This window comes from Lutjanus erythropterus, chromosome 17, assembly GCF_056507025.1.
Source record: "Lutjanus erythropterus isolate fLutEry1 chromosome 17, fLutEry1.hap2, whole genome shotgun sequence".
Lineage (NCBI taxonomy): Eukaryota > Metazoa > Chordata > Actinopteri > Lutjaniformes > Lutjanidae > Lutjanus > Lutjanus erythropterus.
The window spans coordinates 11,793,582-11,815,774 of record NC_139333.1 but is presented as its reverse complement, the minus strand read 5'-3'; the positions used below and the strand labels follow the sequence as shown (position 1 = coordinate 11,815,774).

At 37.8% G+C, this 22,193-nt stretch overlaps 1 protein-coding gene across 1 annotated transcript; it reads right to left on the bottom strand.

The window, feature by feature from the left end:
* Window positions 1-8,842: 8,842 nt before the first annotated feature.
* dlx4b (distal-less homeobox 4b) lies at window positions 8,843-12,998 on the bottom strand. The gene is made up of 3 exons (XM_084740633.1): window positions 12,405-12,998; window positions 11,405-11,598; window positions 8,843-9,388 (listed from the first exon to the last, which is right to left on the bottom strand). The coding sequence occupies exons 1-3, from the start codon at window positions 12,724-12,726 to the stop codon at window positions 9,128-9,130; spliced, it is 777 nt and encodes a 258-aa protein (XP_084596759.1). The 5' UTR covers window positions 12,727-12,998; the 3' UTR covers window positions 8,843-9,127.
* Between the last annotated feature and the right edge of the window lie 9,195 nt (window positions 12,999-22,193).

Here is a 22,193-nt window from a genome sequence, read left to right as displayed (position 1 = left end):
TGTTTTTGTGTCTAGCCCCTTTATAAACAGGCTTCTGTCCAGCAGTTTTTTTAGACGTGTTGTGACAAGTCATGCAGGTAATTAAAGGTACACTATGCAGGATTTTTCAGTTTCTGTTTGGAAACGCACCAAAACATAGTTGGTTGACGGTTGAGTCTCATTACCAGATTGTCAAAATAATAAGAAAATAAGAGATGACTGAAAGGGATTATTTTGGATGAGTCTATTGTTTGTTTGATTTTTAAGAAAATCCTGCATAGTACCTTTTAAATGTAGGCCATATAAGGTGACTTTATCCTAAACAGCGCATGAATTGTTTCTGAAAGCAAAGAAAAACAGATTTTTTTTTCTTGCTGTGTACCAGATTCACCTGTTTGAATGATTTTAATGAAGGCAAATAAATTTCGAGTTGCGACTAGCGATTATTTTCATTATCGATTTATCTGCCGATAATTTTCAGGATTCATGGTTTGATTGTTTAGTTTTAAAAAATGTAGTAATAATAATAATAATAATAATAATAATAATAATAATAATGTGAAAAATATTCATCACAATTTCTCAGAGGCTGAAGTAACTTATTTAAATTGTTTCTTTTGTCCAACCAACACACCAAAACCCAAAGACTCTTCATTTACTGTCATAAATGACAAAGGAAAGCAACAAATCTGAAGGAACTGGAACCAGCAAATGTTTGACATTTTTTGTTTGAAAAATGAAAAATCGACGAATCACTTATCAAAATAGACAGCTACATTTCTTTCAATTGACTAATCAATTAATTGGCTATTTAGTGCAGCTCTAAATAAATTATTTAGATCACTCACTTTGAATGTAGGTAACTTTAAATTTACTCTCACTGGAAGCAGGTTTACTCAGAATTTTGGTTGCGTATTCACAAAACACTTTGCAAACGTTTATATTGAAAAACCAGTTATTATCCACACGTCATGTAAATAATGAATCATCATATAGTGGACATGTCAGTGTTTAAAGGCATAATATGCAACATTTTCCTTTAAAAAAAAAAAGTTCAGACTCATATAAACATAATTCCTTTCAATCGTTACTTGGAGAAAGTGTGTGGTGGTGTCTGTATCTGCTCTGTCTTTTTTCCCCTCATTATTTTGCTGTACTTGGGATTTTTTAACAACCCAAAACTATCATTTGACGTCCTCGGAATGAGACTCAACGATCAAAAATCTTTGTGGTGCGTTTAAGGACAGTTTGGACAAATCCTACCCATTCTACCTTAAAAGAAGAAGTTTCTTTTATTTCAGCTAAGATTCATATTAATCCACGTTTGATTTAAATTTTTTCCAGAAATCTACCAAAATGATTAATGGGATTGGTCTTTTTTTGGTTAATCTAATTATTTGATGATCAAAACGTTTATTTATCTCATTGACCCCAGAAGCTAAAAACTTCACTTTGTGCACCATGATAATGAATGTACAGTGAACTGACTCCCTCTTGTTTTGGTGCTGTGGGCTGCGTGCAAAGCGCTGCAGTAGGAGGCGACACACAAGCAGACATGTTGGAGTCACTCGGTTTTATTACTATTCTGTTGCCAGATAACAAGAGAGAATTCAGCGCGCTGCACACACACACACACACACACACACACACACACACACACACACACACACACACAGATGGTGGGTGGTGATGTGCGGGGGTGAAGTGAGTCCGTTGCCGAGGGGGATCCCGCGGCGCGCACACGCACCCACGCAGCAGCAGAATGGATGGAAACCCTGCCAAATATTGAAGGTATAAGAAAACACAAGCCAATTTTAATTTTGATGTTTCACTTTAGGCGTTGGATTTTATTCAATTTCGTTTGGCAAAGTCACAAAAAATGATTTTTACACTTGAGTTCATTGGTCATCCATGTGATGACGCACTTTTTACCCAGTATTTAAGCATACGTTTCACAATTTATGGTAACACACTTACAAAACAAAACACCAGACTGGGGGTTTGCCCAGGTGATGGAACAGCCTAATGGCAGTGACTGTGACACACGTGAAACCTGGGGAATACAGTGACATTCATTAGCTGAGAGATAAACATGACAACTGCACTGATAATGACTGTTTTGACAGCGACAATGAGACAGTCAGAGAAAAACCAACCTCCTTTTCTGCGTCTTCACTATAATAACGAATGGCAGTGGACAATGGGTTCAGTTTGGCCACAGAAACCATGCGTTATTAAATATGTTAAGGAAAAAGCACATGATGGAGAAAGTGCTAATGGAGATCTGATCCACATGGACCACCAGGGAGCCATTACGCACTGAGAGAAAATGTACCCACGGCGTTATAGTGAGTTATAACCCGTTCTATCGACTTTACTAACTAGAATGGTATGCACCCGGACACTGTTATTGTGTGAAACTTTACTGGAGCATTGTGCCATTGCAATAATTTCAGGACATACAGTTTCCAAGTGTGGATTTAAAATCTAAATCAAATTTTTATTTTTCTTAAATTGAATAATTTCACGTTTCATTGGATTTACTCGCATCCAAAATTTGTTGGAACTATGAAATATTATTCTATCATATATATTACATATACTTTATTATTATATCACTTATGATCAAATAATCTTACATTATTCAATACAATTCTTGATAGAGATTTGTTCACACACTGAATATTAACTAAGCCTATAAACATTTAAGGATGTTAATACATGTAATGTGAACATGCCGTTGATAGAAATTGATATTAACTAACATTTTCAATCCATTTGATTTATTTTAAGCTGAAAGCTGTTGAACTTTTGTAACTATTTATAGGTACAATAAAATGTACTAATTCATAGTTATGACTTGTGTGTTGGTGTCAGAGACCCTGCCCTCTATCTGGGTTTTCTTATTTTCTCATTATTTTGCTGTTCTTGGATGTTTTTTTTACCCAAAACATTGGTATTTGAGAATCTGCGAATGAGACTCAACAATCAACATTTACAAACAGCCACTTGCAAATCCTGCACATTATACCTTTAAGTCATTTAGTCTGTTATTATACATATAATGTTGGCCACAGAATGTCATGTTAATTAATTTCTTGTTATTTAAGTGAACAATTTATTTTGTGTTTCCAATTATTTGAGTTTTATGTCCAAAGAATGTTTGGAGCAAAATAATTAAAGAAAATATTTTCTTTTCTTGTTGTGGACACATTCACCATAAAGCTTTTTAATGCAGTCTTTTGACATTTAATTTATTCTAAAAAGCACTTTACATAGTTCTACCAAACTTCACACACATCCTTTCATCATTCTGACACAAAAAATGACAACGTGCCACAGCTCTAGAGCCCTAATGTCTTCCCTTGAAGTTTATTCCCCTGAACTCAACACCAGTTGTCTACAGCGTCACTCATCATCTCAGTGCACTGTGCTGATTTGACAAAAGCAACATGATTACTATTGCCTTTTAATATCAATGAAATCTCATCAAGAGTACATGTGACCTCCCCTCGGTGGCTCCCTCAGCATGTGTGGCCCTTGGCTGCGGTTGTCAAGGGAAACATTTGTGCTGAAGACAAACGTGTGTTTGCTACAGGCTGCGCTTGTGTGTGTGGGCTGTCAGACGTGTCCATATATGTCATCTCTGAACATTAACAAGTGTAAGTAGCCATGGAGGTGAACTGTTGAACTTGAATGTGATCCTGCATGGCACAACATCACAGCACCCTAAATAGAGCCGGTGCCCGGGCCCCTAGAAGCCCCCCTTCTGCAACATTCAACAGTGTGGTGTCAGCACTTGTCTCTGGGGTGCAGCGATATGGGTTGAGATGGAGGTCGGGGACTCAAATGCATCCACGGAAAGACTCCCAGCAGCTGTGCAACACTCTGTCCGGCCCTGGGCGAGCGAGCCTTGGCTGCATTAGGATCACTCACTCTCTCCATTTTGCTGTAAACTGGGATGAAATGAAGGCAGAAAGGCATCTTTGACAGCTGTGGACGTGTGAACCCTGGCTGACCTCTGCAGGTCAGGGCTGGACTGAGCTGAGGCTTCACAGCCCAATCATCAAATCCTGATAAAACCATCCAAACATCTTGAATAAGCCCACCTTGACCTGCAAACAAATGAAAATGTTGCCTCCAGACATAAGAAATCAGCAAAAAAAAAAACTGTAAATGCTGTAAAAAAGCAGTGTAAAAAACTGAAAAGACATGTTGAGGTAATTTTGTTATAATTCAAAACAATTAAACATTGCAATATGCATCACAGTTTTTTGGAAAATATGCCATGGATCAGACATTTTAGGCCGCAACAATCGCTAAAGAAGCCAGCAAAATCCTGGAGGGACTGAACATTACAAAGAACATTTATGACCTTTTACATGTTTTATTCAATTAATCATTTTGCAGTTTCATGACTTATCTTAAAGTGTACTAGAGACAACAAGTTTTCAGCATATTTTTTCTTCAAACTATAAAAAAGATGAGTCTCAGGAGAGAGCAGACAATACATGCTGGATTGTCTGCTCATATACTGATCATGTTTCTTTTAAAAACTTCATTTTAATAAGTCAATTGAACTCTATAACAACCTGTTTTTTTTAAAAAGCTAGGGTCTGGGCTGCCTTGAAATTTTAAGTTGACTGAATTTGAAAAGACAAGCTGAGGCATTTTGTAATGAGGCAACACAATACAGATTAACTTGATATTATGATATTCAGGCGTACTTGAGAAAAGCTCACACGCTGATCATGTTTCTCAGGACACTAAACTTAATGAGTTTGATTGAACTCAGTGCATTCATTCAACTCATCATTTATACGTTCTGGAAATAAATAGAAGAAAATTTAAGTTGAATTAACTTGAATAAATAAAATGTGTTTATTTATGTTAAGTTAATGAGAAGGGATTACTTGATCATGCTAAATTCCTGTATGATTTTAATTATAAAAGAGAAGTTGTATTTCACACGTCTCACCTGCTTAAATCCAGTGTTTTGAATCTAATCTGAGTGTGTGTGAGCATGTCTTTCTGCCTGCCAAACTGTATTCCATCTTTTAATCCTCCAGTATGAGTGTGTGTGTGTGTGTGTGTGTGTGTGTGTGTGTGTGTGTGTGTGTGTGTGTGTGTGTGTGTGTGTGTGCATCTTGCTCTTAAGTCAAGCCTTCCTTCAGATGAAACCAAATCATGCATTCATTCTCTCTAACAGGGAAGCTGCTCACAATTATCCAAGATGTCAGATCACTCAAGTTAATAACAATAATCACCCCAGAGACCTGCTTTGCCATTCGCCCATTCAAAGCAACTGGGATTTAATAACAAGCTATTTTCCTTCTTATTGCTATCCTGCAATTAAAACCCATCAGACACCTCGTATCTGATAACTCCGGCCATCCACTAACACTGATACAGTCAGACTTGCCTTTATCATCACCCTTCAACCCATCTCCCAGCCTTCCGTCCCCTCCTCTTAGCTTGTCTATTACACGAGGAGCCTTTTCACTTTCCCCTTCAATCTGCCTGCATGATAATTGGCCCCCCGTTTGAAAGGTCCTACTCTGTCTGTCCAACTCCACAAGCCATTATTCTAATCTGGAGATGTGAAATTGCCTATAATTTTCCCTGATGCCCCGTCACTTGCTTCAGCAATTCTCGCCTCTTCTTCTTTCCCAGGGCCCGCATGTTTAACAAGGCACATAATCATCAGGAATGAGGAAAAGGGCACGAGGAGGGTGTATATATATATAAAGAAGGAGATGTTAATGTAACACAATGCTTGTCCTTATGTGAGAAAATCAGCTGGAGGAGTAAAAACACAGTGTGGCTCTGGTGTGGCTTTGTTCTTCAGAGAAACACCACTGCAGGCTTCAGAGCTCCAGAACAAGGCAGCACTTCTCTGACTAAGGTAAGACAGGACTGTATGTAGTCTGTATGACTGAGTTCTCTGGTGACGTGTCGTCATAGCAGCTTGAATGTAGTCACAAGTGGGTTTGGCATGTTAGTCTTGAATGCAGTAATATGTCTGAGTATCCAGAGTGGGTTTGCTATAACTGAATTCATTGTGATCAACTAATGTTTTCTCATTAATTTAAAGTAAATATATTTTATATGTTCAAGTTAATTAAACTTAAAATGTCTACTATTTATTTTCTGAACATTTTGGAACTTATAAACATGAGTTAATCTAACTTAAAGTGTTTTGACTTGAAATGATGAGTTGAATAAATGTACTATACAGAGTTCAATCAACTCATTAAATTAAGTTCAAACAAACATGATCAGCATGTAAAAGGACATCAAATTTGTTTGTAATGTTTGTCAATGTGACTGAAGAGTTGTTGGCTCAACTTAATATCTTGAGCTTACTGAACGTATTTTCTCAAGCATTGTGTATAAGTATCAAGTTTTTTGGACTAAAAAAACTACTTTTGAATCATTACAAAACTAATCAAACTTGTCTTTTTAAATTATGTGAAGTTATAGTAATAGTTTTAGTATTTTGACTTGATAATGATAAGTTGAATGAATGTACTGCATGAAGTTCAGTCAACTTAACAAATTAAGTTTCCACAGGACCGTGTTGGGTCAGCTTAATATCTTAAACTTATTGAACATGTTTTCTCAAGTTCAACTGAATTAATAGCAAGTTTATTTGACTAGAAATGTTTATTTGTTTTGAATATTACAAAATCACTAAACTTGTCTTTTCTAATTCAGCCAATTTAAACTTTTATGCAACTGACTTTTTTTTTTTTTATCTTAAAAATAACAACTGTACCAAACCTCAGTGAGGAAAATGCACATTTTAAGTTCAATTAGTTGACTGGCATTTATTTATTTATTGTTTTTGCATGCATGCATTGTGCTAGGAAGCTTTGATAAGGCATGAGGTGTGGCAGTCCCTTTAGACTGGACATCATGGCCTGTGAAATGACATCACACCTTAAGATCTACACCCATAATAGAAATATGCTGCATGTAAATAGATGCAATTCCCATTTGTGATAGCAATATTAGGAGAAAACAGCTCCACAAAACGACGTGTGTTTGGTTAGTTCTTTTTCTAATCCTTGTGTGTGTGACATCAGACAAATTGTATCTAATGTTTGCCAGACAGAGAAGGCAGCAGGGTGACGAATGAAAAAGATAAAAAGAAGTCACTGAATGTTTCTTTTACTCACTATTCGCCATCATTAATCAGAGCTCAACGCCCCCATTTAATCAGGAGTGTCAGCAAAGATTGCGGGATGTGTGTTTGCAAAGATATAAATAACCAATTCTCCATGTTTAAACAGTGGGAGCGCCAGAATGTGCAAATCAGTACAAACGACCATAAATCAGATGCAGTTTGTTGGAGGAACAGCAGGGCCATTTGTCATTTCACTGTGAGCTCAGTCAAGACGAAAGTGAAGGAAAAATATCTTTAAATGCTGCCTTGCACATCCTTTTTCCTCACGGCATGTGCCCCTCTCTGGTGAAAAAAAAAAAGTCTTTAAAAGCAGATGAAAATAAAATTGCGTTTGTGTTAGAGCATAAAGAAAAAACTAGATATTTAAAATCTGTTATTTTTTTAAATATCAAACTGTCTTCTTGTTGCTGATTTTCGCCGTTGCCCATTTATCCGTGCGTAAATATTCAACAGAACACATCCACCGTGCGTAAAGGTGGCACCCCGCATCATGTTAGTTCTCCATGCTGGGAGGTATATTTTCTTTATTACGCCATGGCTCTGAGGGGAGCTCACTTTATTGTGTCTCGAAATATACAATACGGCCAACTGCAGCAGGGCACTCTGCATTGATCATATCAATAACAACCCAATTTTACGCTTGATCCTCGAGGATTGAGATACAGAAAAAAAAAAGAAACGCATGGCAAAAATGGCACACCGTCAATATCTTAGAGACTGTCCACCCCAAAGATTTTCACAAATCAAGTTTTCAGGGGAGCTCATGTTTTATTAGGAGGAGCGAAAGACCCCCAGGCTCCCCTGTCGCCCACTGTTCTGTTGACTTTAAATTTAGTGTAATTATCTTGAGCCAGAAAAGATATTTAAAAAAAAAAACAATATATATATTTTCATCAACAGGAATCAATTCCCAGGTGTTTTGACAAAGCAGATCTGCAGGTTTTCGTCGCAACGTAGGAGTGCTGAAGGAAAAAAGACAGCTGATATCTATCAGTGATGAATTATCACACCGACTGAGACTGCAGCAGTAGTGGCTAAAGGCGTAGTATGCAACATTTTCCTTAAAAAAAATAATAGCAATAAAAAAGAAGCACTATCTCCTTCAATCATCACTTATGCCTCACTAAAAGTGTGTGGTTGGGGCTGCAGAGACCCTGTCCTCTGCTTGTATTTCCTTATTTTCTCATTATTTTGCTGTGCTTGGGAAGCTTCAACACAAAACGTTGATATTTGATGTCCTGGGAATAAGATTCAACAATCAACTATCTCTCTGGAACGTTCAGGAACAGCTCGGAAAATATCCCACTGATTTTTCCTTTAAGAAAACTCTGAACATTGAGAGGGGTGTATTTTATCCGGGGATCAGGAGACTTTTACTTTTAGGTGAGTCCTGTTTCCATTAACCTGTAAACAGTCACCAACTCTTTCACCGTTGGAATGAAATGATGAAATTACACACCATCTATTTGCTTTGTTTTTTAAAAACATCCGACAGTGAAACAGCAACCTAAACACATATCGCACAAGAAATTTTCATAATAACCTAAAAAACCAACAGCTTATCTGCATCATGCTGACTGCATTTGTTTTGGTTGATTTTTCTTTCTGTCTTTCTGTCTTTCTGTCTTTTTTTCTTTTTTTTTTTTAAAGAAATTAAACCCACGCACACAAATATTCTTTAAAAATGCCTTTATCCAGTCTCTTGTTAAACTGCACACACTAAGTCCACATTTCACTGGGTTGCGGCCGTGCACCAGAAATCGCAGTGACATTATAACAAATCTAAAAAATATATTTGATGCCTGGTCGAATTTTGCAGCCACAACTGAATTCAAAACGCACACGAAATACATGAAATTTCTATTCATCACACATTTAAACAGTCCTGGGAGGAGGCCTTGGGAGCATGTTCAGTGTATTCTGGTGTGCCCGAGCACCTGGCCACCAAAAACAATCCACTCACATCATCTGAGGCCTGCTGGGCATCGCGTCCTGGTGAGGGTGGTGGTGGTTTGGATACCAGTGACCAAAACTGTTCATGTAATTGTTTGGATGCATTTGGGGTCCTTTGTTCGCCATGGAAACCTCCCAAAGCTGAGGCAAGCCGGGCGAGCAAGGCGAGATGGAGCTGGTGCTGTGGAGATGCTCCCCCTCTGATCCGCTGCCATGCTTCATGATCTTTTTATATTTGGAGCGCTTATTCTGAAACCATATTTTCACCTAAAAAAGAGAAAATGCACATAATTGTCACTGTGGTTAACAATCAGCAGCAATATAAAGGAAATAATGCTGTGAGGGGGCTTTTTATGAGAATATTTCCCCCAATTAAACTCAATACACTTTTCAGAATTGGCCTGAAGTTGAACATTTGGGAGCAATAAAAGGGAAAACTCCTCATAACTCTCATCTTTTCTGTGTTGTTTTTGTGAATCCCAGGCCTACTACTGGCGCATTGTTAGCCATCAACCTCATGCTTGAGTGGCACTTGTAATCCATTACAACTGAACTCTCTTATTGTTCGCTGTTTTATGAGTCCAATGGTGCATGGAGTGTGACAGACTAAAATTATTGCGAAATAAAAGCAGCCCGGAGCGCGCTGCGGTGGGTCACTGAAAATTCTGCTGATTCCACATAAGATGTCTATTTTTACCCCAGAACAATAGTGTGAATATTCATAAAGTGCAGCAAAAAGCCAAATGAATCACTCAATAAACATCTAAGCACGAAGGCCAGCTTAGAACTGGGAGATAATTGTCGAGATAAATGCTGAGGGATTGAGAAAAATGTGTAGGAGGCAGCTTGGATGACAGAGTCGAGCCGTTTGTTTGTCTGTTTTGTTTCTTGATGAAAGTAGAGCGAGAAAAAGAAAGCAAGGCGACTTCTGATGACCTCATTTTTGTCCCATTTGACGATGATAAGTTGACAGCGACACGTGCACCTGTTAGTCTCCAAAGTAACTTCATAATGCCCATAATGCCCTTTTCAATATAAACCGATACTTCCGTTTTGATTTATTTTCCCAAATCGTCTTTTTTTTTTTTTTTTGCTTCACACCTAAGGGAATATCAACCAAACTGGTGCTGGCTCACTTATTTTAAAAATGCTTTTATCTGTTTTTGAATTAACTTATCATTTTAACATTAAAACATTTAAACATTTAAATTAATAATAATAAAAAAAAGATGCATTCACTCGCACTATTGATTCATTATGTTTAAATAGGACACAAATTATGTTGAAACTGTAGAGTTTGAAGTACGTCTGAATTTACATACATTATCAGAAAAACGTTCATATTACTGGAAAATTATTGGTTTAATAAACTCAAAAAAGAAGAACTACTACTGGCTCTCTACAGCACTTTACAAACTAAACAAATTCTAAGTTTTCACCACTCATTACTTTAATTAATTTGAGCATTTAGTTTTACAATATGTGTTAATAAATATATAAAGAAAGAAATATTGATATTACATACATTAAAGTTTATAATTAACCGGCTTAATTTCACAAGGTGTATTGTATAAGTTATCCTAAAACACTGAATTGCTTGATTTTTTTTTCCTCTTACGATATTTTTTATGTAACTGCGGTCACGTGTCATTCACTGTGCACTGACAATAGAAAATACAGCCACGAAATTAAGTATAGTAAATAAGCCGTGCATTAAAGGATCGAGTTACAAATCACAACAATTTGGTTTTTCATTTGATCTCCAGAGGCGCCGTGATCCTTAATAATACAGCAGATAAGAGGTTTCCTTTCCAGCCGTTTCAACACCCACTTTGTCTCACTAATGTTTCCCTCCAGTCTGCTGCTTTAAGTTGGATTAATTCAAGACGTTTAAATATTAAAAAGTATCTCAGAAGCTCTAATTAAGGCTTTTGTATAATTAATGTTTTTATGGTTATGTAATTGTGTTAATATTTGTCTGTGCTTATGTGATTTTGTATGTCTGATTTTAATGTTATTGATATGCCATCAACCTGCCAGAAGAACTGATATTTACATAATGATCCTACTGCTAATTAATATGCATGGCCCTTTTAAAATAAAATAAACATAAACATAATAGGGCACTAATTACTTAATATTGCAGGCCTGATATTTTTGTCGGCTGAAATGTTGTGGAATTATTACGCACAACCTCCAATTGTAGGCTAATGTAATGCGTAAATCTCTGACCCTACATTTTCCTTGATCCATTCATGACTTCTGAGTGAGTTGAAGGCCCACCTGAGTCTGGGTGAGTCCCAGTTTGGCCGCCAGGTCGGCGCGCTCGGGTAAGGCCAGGTACTGGGTCTGCTGGAAGCGCTGGTGCAGAGCCTGCAGCTGCAGGCTGGAGTAGATGGTCCGAGGCTTGCGGATTTTCTTCCCTTTGCCATTCAGACGAAGATCCCTGTTCTCGATCACCGTGGACTTCTCGCGATCTTGTAGATTGAACAAACAGATATTACATGAAATATGGAGTGTTTTGATTTATAGTTTTTCTCTTAAAGCTGTAGGTCAAAACGAAAAGACTTAAGACTTAACAGATTCAGTACAAACAGAAAGCACAGGGCCAGCCACATGCTCTATAATGCATGTTATAAGCATACAAGTCTCAGGGCCTGAAAGCCAAAAAGAGATGACAATAAATGATCTGATTATAGTTTTATTAAATCAAATCCACCCTGGTTTAGGTTTAATTTTTGAATGAGGGATTCACGTGGCATTGACACTGACTGGATCGTGATATTATCTTGACACTCTGACAACAAAGAATACCAGAAGAATCATATTTAAAGTGGGGATGATGAAAGAGCTGCCATTTTCTGGAACCGCAACTATGAGGGTAAAAATAAGTTCCTGAGGTAGGCCCATCCAGGCTACACGGGCTATAATTGGGCTTACCCACAGAAAATTATGGTCAATAAAATTAATGGCACCATCTGCCTTCATTATATAACATGAGTGGTAAAGAGGGAGCATCTCTGGAAAGGCCTTGTTTGGACATTTGTCACTGAATACGTCGCTGACGTCCATGCTTTAATTAAACTTGGAGTACAAGGCATTAGATGTGAGGGACAAAATGATTTAAGTTTTGTTAAGTTACTAAATCTTCGAGTGAGTTATTTTTCTCACTGGAAAATGACAGAGAAATTGGCGCCTTGTGCGTAATTGCGCTTAGCCATGATGGAAAATCAGAATTTTATAGCCATTAATGATTCAACACTTCAGTGGCTTTCTCACATACCTGTCTGCTCTAATCTGCTGTGGGCCACACTGCTGCTGTTGCTGTGATTGCTGTGCTGGTAGGACATGTAAGCAGACGGGGGATGAGTGTTCACCGCGCCGGGGTAGGCGTAGCCCAGAGAGCGGCCATAGGACGCGCCGCCAGGAAAAGGACTTTCGTGCTGGGTATGGCCGGCAGCATGCAAGCCATGAACCGGGTAAATGTGAGAGAGTCCGGAGGAGTGCTGCTGGTGAGCCGGGTGTCCGTGGCCAAACTCTAGAAAGGCCGATTTGGAGGGATCTGAGGCATTCAGACTGTCAGGCATGAAACCCATAGACATCATTAGCTAATACGCGAGTCCATAAAGCCGTCGCTCTGAAGACGCTTTCATGAGTTCTGCCGGGCAGCGGGGAGGAAAACTTGGAACAAATCCACACTTAAATCCAACGCATCGCTCGTGAAAAAAAGTTCCCCAGAGTGCATGTTCACAAGCGTTAAAATCGAATAAAAGCGAAAGGGATTGTTCTTCACATCACTGGAGGAGCTGACATGGTTCTTCAAACACCTCCTGCCTGCCTGCAGAGCCTCAAACACACACTGCCTTCCATCTGCGAGCTCTCTGATTGGTGTTCAGCAGCCAGCTGTCACCGGAGCTCCACCATTAACTTCATTAACATATGATACAGGATGCAGCTCCGCAGCCAGCACGGACCTCCTTCCATAGATTATGAAATAATCTCTCATTCGGTCATGTGGACACACTTGATTCTAGTTTATGGTATACCGATATCGAGTCATTCATCATAAAATAAAAATGCTTATTATTGCCTCAATTTTCCGACAGATTTATATTTTGGAGATTTAATAATTCATAGAAACGTTGGCTTACTACATTTTGTTTACTTTTCAAAGCATTTTTTTTGTTATTGTGACCATTTTAGTTGAATTTTAAGAGGCAAAGTCTGATAATAAATAATTAAATATGCGTAATGGTGATGTGACATAACGGAATTTGGAAAGCGTAGCATATGCAAACCAAATAAAGGTTAGACTTATTAACACAGTCGTATCTGGTATTAATTACTCAAATACAATGAAATTCGAAACTTTTCCGTTTATTAAGTTCTCTCCGGGATAACCGGTAACTTTCCGTTTTTTAAAACAGTTTTAATAATTAAGAAGTCGCCAAGTTTATTATAAAACTTGTATTGATTAATGGAGTTGCTGGCAAACAGCTAGTTTGCTCATTTTGAACTGTGCACTAAAACACAGCTGTGGGATGAAAGCACATTTACTCAAATACTGCACAAAAACACAACTTTGAGTATTTCGCTTTTATGATAATTTATTCTTCTGCTCCACAAAAGTTAGCCAGTATTATACTTTTACTGCACTACTTTTATTTGACAGTATTAGTTACCAGCTAGTTTGCGGCTTCAGATTATTATAATAAAACATTCAAATGAATTATGATGTATTATTATAGATTAATACCTGGCGTGATATAGATAGTTAAACATAACTTTAAACATCGGCAACATTAGGACTGCTTTCATATTAATGAATTGCCAATAATAATCCAGTAATATAATATTTATTATTCTGGAAAGCAACACTCTGTGTAATCATTATTTTACTTTGGTTCCTTATTTTGATTATAATACGTTTGTGCTTTACCTGAAGTAAGATTTGCAGGACTAAAAGAGCTTTTTGTTTTTTTCCTCTCAAACATCATTTCCCACTTTGGCACCGGTTAATGAAACAATGATGCGCTATAAACTCGCGATCACTAAGAATTCCTAACACCATATTTTGTGAAATTTGTTATTTTGCTCCTTTAATTTCGCAACAAGCACTGACATTTTCATCGTCTTACAGAATTTATGGAAATTTCTTGCAGGAAAAAAAACGAAACCACATGAATCAGATATGTTTTACAATGTACAGACACACACGGAGTTGTTTACACTGTTTCCACGCAGCATTACATAAGATAATGCTTTGTGGCTCAGTGGCCATGCTGACTCAGGCCTGTTTTACTAAGGACAGCTACAGATTTACTGCTCAACACTCTTAATTCTTAGTTTTAACACATAAATTAGGCAAATTAGAGGATTTACTGGTGTACAGTAACCCTAATTAAAAATTAGCAGCAGGATATATAGATATTTGGTGACACATTTTTTAAAAAAGTAGGGGAGAGCGGGGCATCTTGTCACACTTTTGGCTTTCACATCAATTTCCCAGGCTCACTGAATCACAGTCACCCATTCTCCATATTAAATTACACAATGAATTCTTGCGCACAAATATATAATCTCTAGATTTTTGCTTCTCATTGTAAACGGTTAAGTACAGAATGGACATTTGTGACAAGTTGCCCCATCACCAAATCAATCAATCAATCAATCAATCAATCAATCAATCAATCAATCAATCAATCAATCAATCAATCAATCAATCAAATTAAATTTCTAACATGTATAAAAGTAGATGTTCTCAACACTCGTTTTTGCAGCTAAAAGTCTTATTTATTTAGACAGATGTTTAGAATATTAATATTTTCCAGCTTTGCCTCATTGTCTGTAGCATTGTGTCGAGTGTTGTGCTGCCATCGTTGGTCTTTCATTTCTAATTTCCAACCATTTTAACTGTATTCCCGCTGTCCTTTTTTTCTTCCTTCCTTATTTTTCTCCTTCTGCTTGCACATCCTTACAAAAACATATTCTATCATTATATTGTCACATTTGACGATCTGCTCTGAAAGCCCTGAGAGAAGTTGCCCCAGAGTGACATGTGTGCTATTGCTATTTTATAACACAAGCTAGCTTTAGCACAGGACTTCAGTTTAGGTATCAAACTACAACTTTTCTCTTGTTTATTCTGTGCAAAAATAATATATTTGGGCATATTTCCTAGTCAAAGTCTTATTACATAAATAGTGAAATTTAGTTTTTATATTTTTATTGTTGAAAAATATGAAAACCGCTCTCACCTCAGATTACAGTGACATATAGTGGATATTAAGAGCAAAATGACCTCATAACAGTGAGCTGCACACCAAGCTTTTTTTAAAAGCTAAAGTAGAAGTATAGATTACAAGTCACCACTTGACTTGTATAAAAGTTGAAGAATTGATTCGACTTCTTTCCTCAAGTAAAAGTGAGAAAGTACAGGCTCTGAATTGTACTCAAAGTATAAAAGTAAGAAGTCTGAAGGACATTTCTACCTACTGTTGCTCTGCAAAGCTAACTGAACTACACCTTTTCTCCACAGTTGAAAACAACATAAAAAACATAACAAGACAAAATATATAAAACATGACAGATGTTAAAAACCAAAAATAAGATAAAAGACGTTACCAGATGTAAAAGACATGACAAGATGCAACTGCATTAAAAGTAAAGCAACAAACCTGTGTCTTGAAAATGTAAGGAGTAGAAAGAAGGGATATGTAGGGAGTAAAATTCAAGTACAGAGACCTGAAAGCTTTACTTTTTAGATCGTGCCCTCTGGTTTGGAGATATAAGTAGTAGTGTGATAACTTACCCATGCGACAAGATGCCCCACTCTCCCCTTACTGCATAATGCTTTAATACAAGATGAATATTTTCAGCTAACCTGAAGGAGACAGAGGAATGACTTTCCATCCAAAAGGATGTTTGATTTCAGTTTTATATGACACCAAAATACTCAGCCCACATGTCACTCATACAATTTCTAACTAAATGTCAGTTTAAAAAAATAAGGCAAACACAAACCTGCCAAAAGTGGGCGGAGTTGTGGTGCAGAACGCAGAGTCAGCAAAACGCACAAGGTGCATGTGGATATAGTGTGGGAGGTGGTGGAGAACATGGTGACCACAGACTCAAAGAGCAACTGTCTCTGTATTTCAGCCTCTGTTGACTCACTCTCAAGCAGAGTGAAGCCACAGGTGAAGAAAAACAGTGGGAGGAGAAAGAGATGGATTTCCTGCCACTAAAGCTATATTTTAAATAAAATCTAATAGAGTCACCATGTGTTACGCCACAGTTTGATACAGATTTCACCTCAGCTGGATCACATGTAAGCTGCAGTCAAATTATAAACAGAGTGTTTGGTGGGTTGAGCGTGGTGCTGAGTTGCTGTCCAACCCCGTCATTTTGGTCATGTCCTATACCCTGCCTGCAACTACTGGGAACCCAGCAGCACTAAAGGCCTGCTGGGGGCTGGACCGCTTCCCGATTACCCACAGGCCTCAGTCATGCAGCCAGCCAGAACAAAGCCACAAATTATTATCATAGTAAAATTTCAGTCACAATAAAAAAAAAGAGCTGCTGCTGAGAGGCCAGTTTCATATTGTGGGTGCGAGTTTCACACATGAGGCCTTGCAGCTGTAAATCCTCACTGGGAAATTATATCATGAGAGAATGCAGCACTGTGGCTTTGTCTATTAGGCATTTACTGCAACATTATAGCAGCAATATGGCATTTGCAATTGACTGTGAAAATCACAGGAATTTTACGGAATCAACTAATATTTTCTCATTAACTTAACATAAATGTACAAGTTTTATTGATTCAAGTTAATCAAACTTTTTTTTTTCTAGTATTTACTTTCAGAACTTATAAGCATGAGTTCTTCTAACTTGGTGTCTTTTGACTTGAAAATGATCAGTTAAATGAATGTACTGCACAGAGTTCAACCAACTCATTAAAATAAGCTGCTAAAGAAACTTGCAAAGTATATTAGTTTCCCAGCATGCATTGTTTCATTTCAGTTACATCTTAAACTTACTGTCTTTTCACAACTGTTAAAAGCTGTTAAGTTTTAAATGCTGCAGGGATTATATATTTTTGTTGGCCAACCCAGAAGTTATCATCGCTCTGATTCCCTCCACAAAAAGCCAATGGGATTTTTCCACTGTATTTTGAATTATTGCAGAAAATAAGCTCTGTGGCAAAAAGTTTATGATACTTACATGTATTTTTTTTAAGCAAGACAGTCTTCACAAAAGAACGCCAGCTGTATGATTTTAAAGAACAGTGCATCTGACGAAGCTAGAAAGCTAGCTTTAGACTAAAAACGAATTAACACCACAGTCGCAAGACTTCACATCACCTACAAGTTACTAGTGTTCAGCTTGTTGACATTCAATGTCTGCGACAACATCTGCATTCTTATTTAACCACATGTAAAGGCATCAAAATTCATGAGTGGGATATTAACTGACATACAAATCTCTTAAGTTTGTATTAAAAAAGGTAAATAATGGAAAACACATTAAAAGAACCCATTGACTTCAAGACCGTAAGTGCTAATATGCTAACTCGTTTCCGGGTTTTAAGAGTCATTCCTGCAGCACTCTAGGTGTTGAATTTGGAGCCCATGTTGTAAGTGGGAAAACAACCTTTGTGACTGTACAGCGCAATGTCATACTTTTTGACGGATGATGGGATCACAGAGGCCAAAATGAAAATAGACACAAAATGCAAGGCTTTGAAAACACAGCAGCCTGTGGGCCTGCTCTGTTGTGAGGCACTTCAGCGGCTGAATGCAGAGGATTGAGTCCTGGACGTGCATATCTGTCAAAACCGTGCAAATCCGAGGTGTGGGCACAAGAGGTGTGCGAGGAAAGAGAGGAAGAGAGAAAGCAAGGTGAGGAGGCTCTTTAAGGCTTGTAATTATGTCTGTATTAGGGGTGAAGAACAAAGGCGAGCCCTGCAGTCATAGGGCAGGTATGAGTCCTCACTGGGCTGTGCTTAATACACGCAAAGGGATGATGTTAAAAACAGTCACACTCCTGAATGCAGCCCAGACTCACTGGCGTCGGATCATGGGCATACGTCTGGAGAGGTGTGTCTCACATAGGTGTGTGTTCTCTGTGCGCGCTCACGCACACACACATACACACCAGTCAAGTTTGTCCATCATGCAGCTCTGATGTAGAGTGACAGCATTCTTTGTGTACAAACCGAGAGCACATTCCCAGGCAACTGCAGCGGCTGTGATCTTCCCCACTGGCACATCATGTTTTACAAGTAACCCTCTGTTGCTGGGGCCCAAGCCGAGGCCTGCAGACTCAGACTGACAGTCCACGACCCCGACAGGATGCCAGGATTTATTATCGCAGGCTCAGCTCACCACATAATAGACACGAATAAAGACCCACATGTCCCATTTCAGCAGTGTGCTATGATGGGTCTGAAGCTGAGGTGTGGTTTCACACAATTATCCCACCAGAAATTCATCACAGAATCAAAGTGTGGACAAGTCGTGAGAAACATGAATAAATAACCCACTTTTGGTCATTTTACAACCACATGAAAACCAGATATATTCATCATAGATTCAGCAGTGTATATTGAGTTTTTATGTGTTTTTGTACTTTTGGATGTGAATATACAACCCATATGGACCCACTGATACCTTTCTTTGATTTTAATTGAAAAGTCAGATTAGCTTTTGCATTTCCATCAGTATAAGCAGGTGTCTTTTCCAGTCGTTTTGCATCAACAAAATCGGTACAGCATTAATATTTATTAAAAGTCATATGTGTCCACCCTGATGACTACTCTACTCCATGGGTCTGAAGCTGAAGTGTGATTTCATACAATTATCCTGCCAGAAATTCATCACAGCATCAAGTTGTTGGCAATGAGCGAGAAACATGAAAATACCTACAAAAAAGAAGGCACTTTTGCTCATTTACAACCACGTGAAAACCGGATACATTCATCTTCATTTCAGTGATGCATCTTGGCTTTTTATGAACCTTTTTGCACATTTGGATGAAAACGTTCAGCCCATATGGACCCAAAACTTCCCTTCTTTGCTTTCATATGAAAATTCAGATTGACTTTTGCATGTCCTTCCCTGTAAGCAGGTGTCCACTGTCTTCCCAATACTTTCCACATCTGCAAAGATGGCAAAGACGAAATAATTTGTGTCCAACTGATAATGTTTGACAGTGATGTCGATCAAATATTCATTCTCTATTAGTTCTGTTTTTGGTCTCAATCAACCAAAAAATATCATTCTTATTAGCAGGGGTGGAAAGTAACTAAATAAATTCTCTCAAGTACTGCAGTTAATATTTATGTTGCTTGTACTTAACTTTAATATTGTACTTTTAATACACTTCTATAATCTTAAACTATCCCACCAGAAAGTGTGGACCTTCTGCCCATATGCGTCCCTTCTTTACTTTTATATGAAAATTCTGAATTTCCTTGCAGGTTTCTGTCATTACCGCTGTACAAGGCAGTGGATTTCCCAATCCTTTGCATAAACAAAGCCAGCATTCATTAAGAGTCAGGTTTGTCTTCACCTGATGCCTGCAAGACAAATATTCACTCTCTTTTAGTTCTGTTTTTTGTCTCCACCAACAAAAATATATCTTTCTCGTTGGCAGGGGTGGAATGTAATTAGTAAATACATTTACTAAAACATGAAAATGCCTAAAAGAAAAAAGAAAAAAACATACATTTTTGCTAATTTAAAATAAAATAAAAAACAAATATATTCACCGTAGTTTCAGTGATATATACTGGATTTTTATGTGTGTTCTGCCCATATAGACCCACGACTTCTTGGCTTTTATATGAAAACTCTCAATTTCCCTTACTGTAAGCAGGTGTCTGTCATTTCCACTGTACAAGGCAGCCGTTCTCCCAGTCCTTTACATCAACAAAGCCTATGCAAACAATAGGATTTATGTTTATCTATGACTGTTTTGTGCCTCAGGAAAGAGAAGGGATCAGAGGAGGAGCTGGAGCTGTGCAGGGGATGAACGGCCTAATCTTTCCTCCAGGCGCCATCACACAGGATGGAACACTAATATCTGCACGGCCAGGCCGGCGTCTCATTCCTCAAGTGCAGCCATGTTGCTGCTGATGTGCGTGTGTGTGTGTGTCTGTGTGTGTGTGTGTGTGTGTGTGTGTATTGCGCCTGTGCTGGCAGCCTCTGAGGGCCCAGAGAGTTCAGCAGTGTTACATGATCAACATCACTCGTGTGAAGTTCTTGGCACAAACAGATCTAATTGTTTACACACTGGCTAAGCTTATTTAAAAATGTTTATTGCATTGTTACTTATCATGTAATTTAGTTCATTTAATCTCTATTGTGCTTCTAATTTCTGTGTCCATTATATTAAATAAAGTAGGTGTCTGCAATAAATTAGTCTGTTTTTTTTTATTATTGTGTTTATGTTTTTTTTTTTGTTTAAAATGTTCCCTATAAAATAAACATCAACTATAATTACATGCTATTAATGGTGTTTGACAGCTTCAAGGTGAAAAGGTTCTATTATGTTGTTAGAAATTTGATTGATATGTGTTAAGCACTCATTAAAATACGTGTCCTTTTTTTTCAATTTTCAATGCTAATTTGAGCTAAGATTTAAATATAACTAAGATGTCTTAATTTCCAAAAGTGTGACAACTTTTATATTTTAAATTAAAAATACTGTATTTGAGGTATAGATTGTATACATTATTACCTGTAAATTTTAGACTGTAATTAAAATATTAATACTGAAGTGCTGTTTAGCTGTGAAAATATTTTGGTTTTTGTTAAAATCATTAGTCTTAATTACCCATCAGCTTGAACTGTTTCAATTCCTTTAAATTTTTTTTCTATATTTTTATTTTTCAGCCGAGGTTTTGACACCAAGTTATAAAATTCACCTCACCCTGCCACATTTTTACTACAGACAAGACAAACGAAATGAAAGAAAGAAAGAATAGTTAGATTTATCTTTTTCATATTCTCGTTAATGTCCTTCCTTTTTTTTTTCTCTGTTATTTATCCTTGATGATCACACCGTTCTCATGTTCTCCTGCATTGTTTTGGAACATCATCCAAGCGCGAGTTTTTATTGGCTAATTAGATCTGAGAGTCACATTGCAGAGTTGAAAGCGAAATTAAATCAACGTAATTAATCAGGCGTTTGTCACCATTTTGGCACAACAAGAAATTAATCAATTAATGAAAGGGAAATTACAAAAATAAAGAAGAAGAAAAAAGAAAAAGAAAGACACACAAACAACTGCCTCCTAGTATTGACTTAAAGTGAATAGTATTGCGTGGGAAATGCCGGAGTGTGTCTGGTCTTTTGGCTCGGCTTTGAATTCATCATTGGCATAATTGTTGCCAGACAGCGGATGACAGCAACATCGCCCACTGCCGCTGACTGTTAGACTTAAACTTTTAATTGATTGGTTGAATATAGAGGCCTTGGCAACTCGGTGAAAAAAAATCTGGAATCCTTTAACCGTAATACGCGTTATAAGCCACCATTCTGGTGCAACCTGAGCCCGGGGCACACGGGGCATCACATTAAAATGGCTTCATTTGTAGAGAGCGGCGGTCATATGTCTAAATTATACATTGTTGATTTTTTTTTTCTCTCTCTCTAACCTTCCTCAGTCGTCTGTTTGCGGCTCAAATGCGCATTTGGTACCAATTCTGACTGTGGGCGCTGGCACACACACTCACACACACACACTCATACACACACAGCTTCTTCTCAATAGTGCAGATTCACGCAGTAACCTGTCCACACAGATGCAGCAGAGCCTAGCTGATGGACAGGCAGACAGTGGGACAGTAGTGGCAGTGTATTGGGTTTCAACCCGGCGCTTTGGCTGCAGGAGCTGCACTAATAGTGAGTGCCTGCTCCACATCTGGAACAAAGAAGCCAGTCTGGGTCTACCCTCGGTGTTTACAGCTCTGTTGTTTTTTCACACTCCTCGCAAAATCTTGCCCAAACACACATTCCAGACTCACCAGCTCAACATGGGGGGAGAAAAATATACTATATTTTTCCA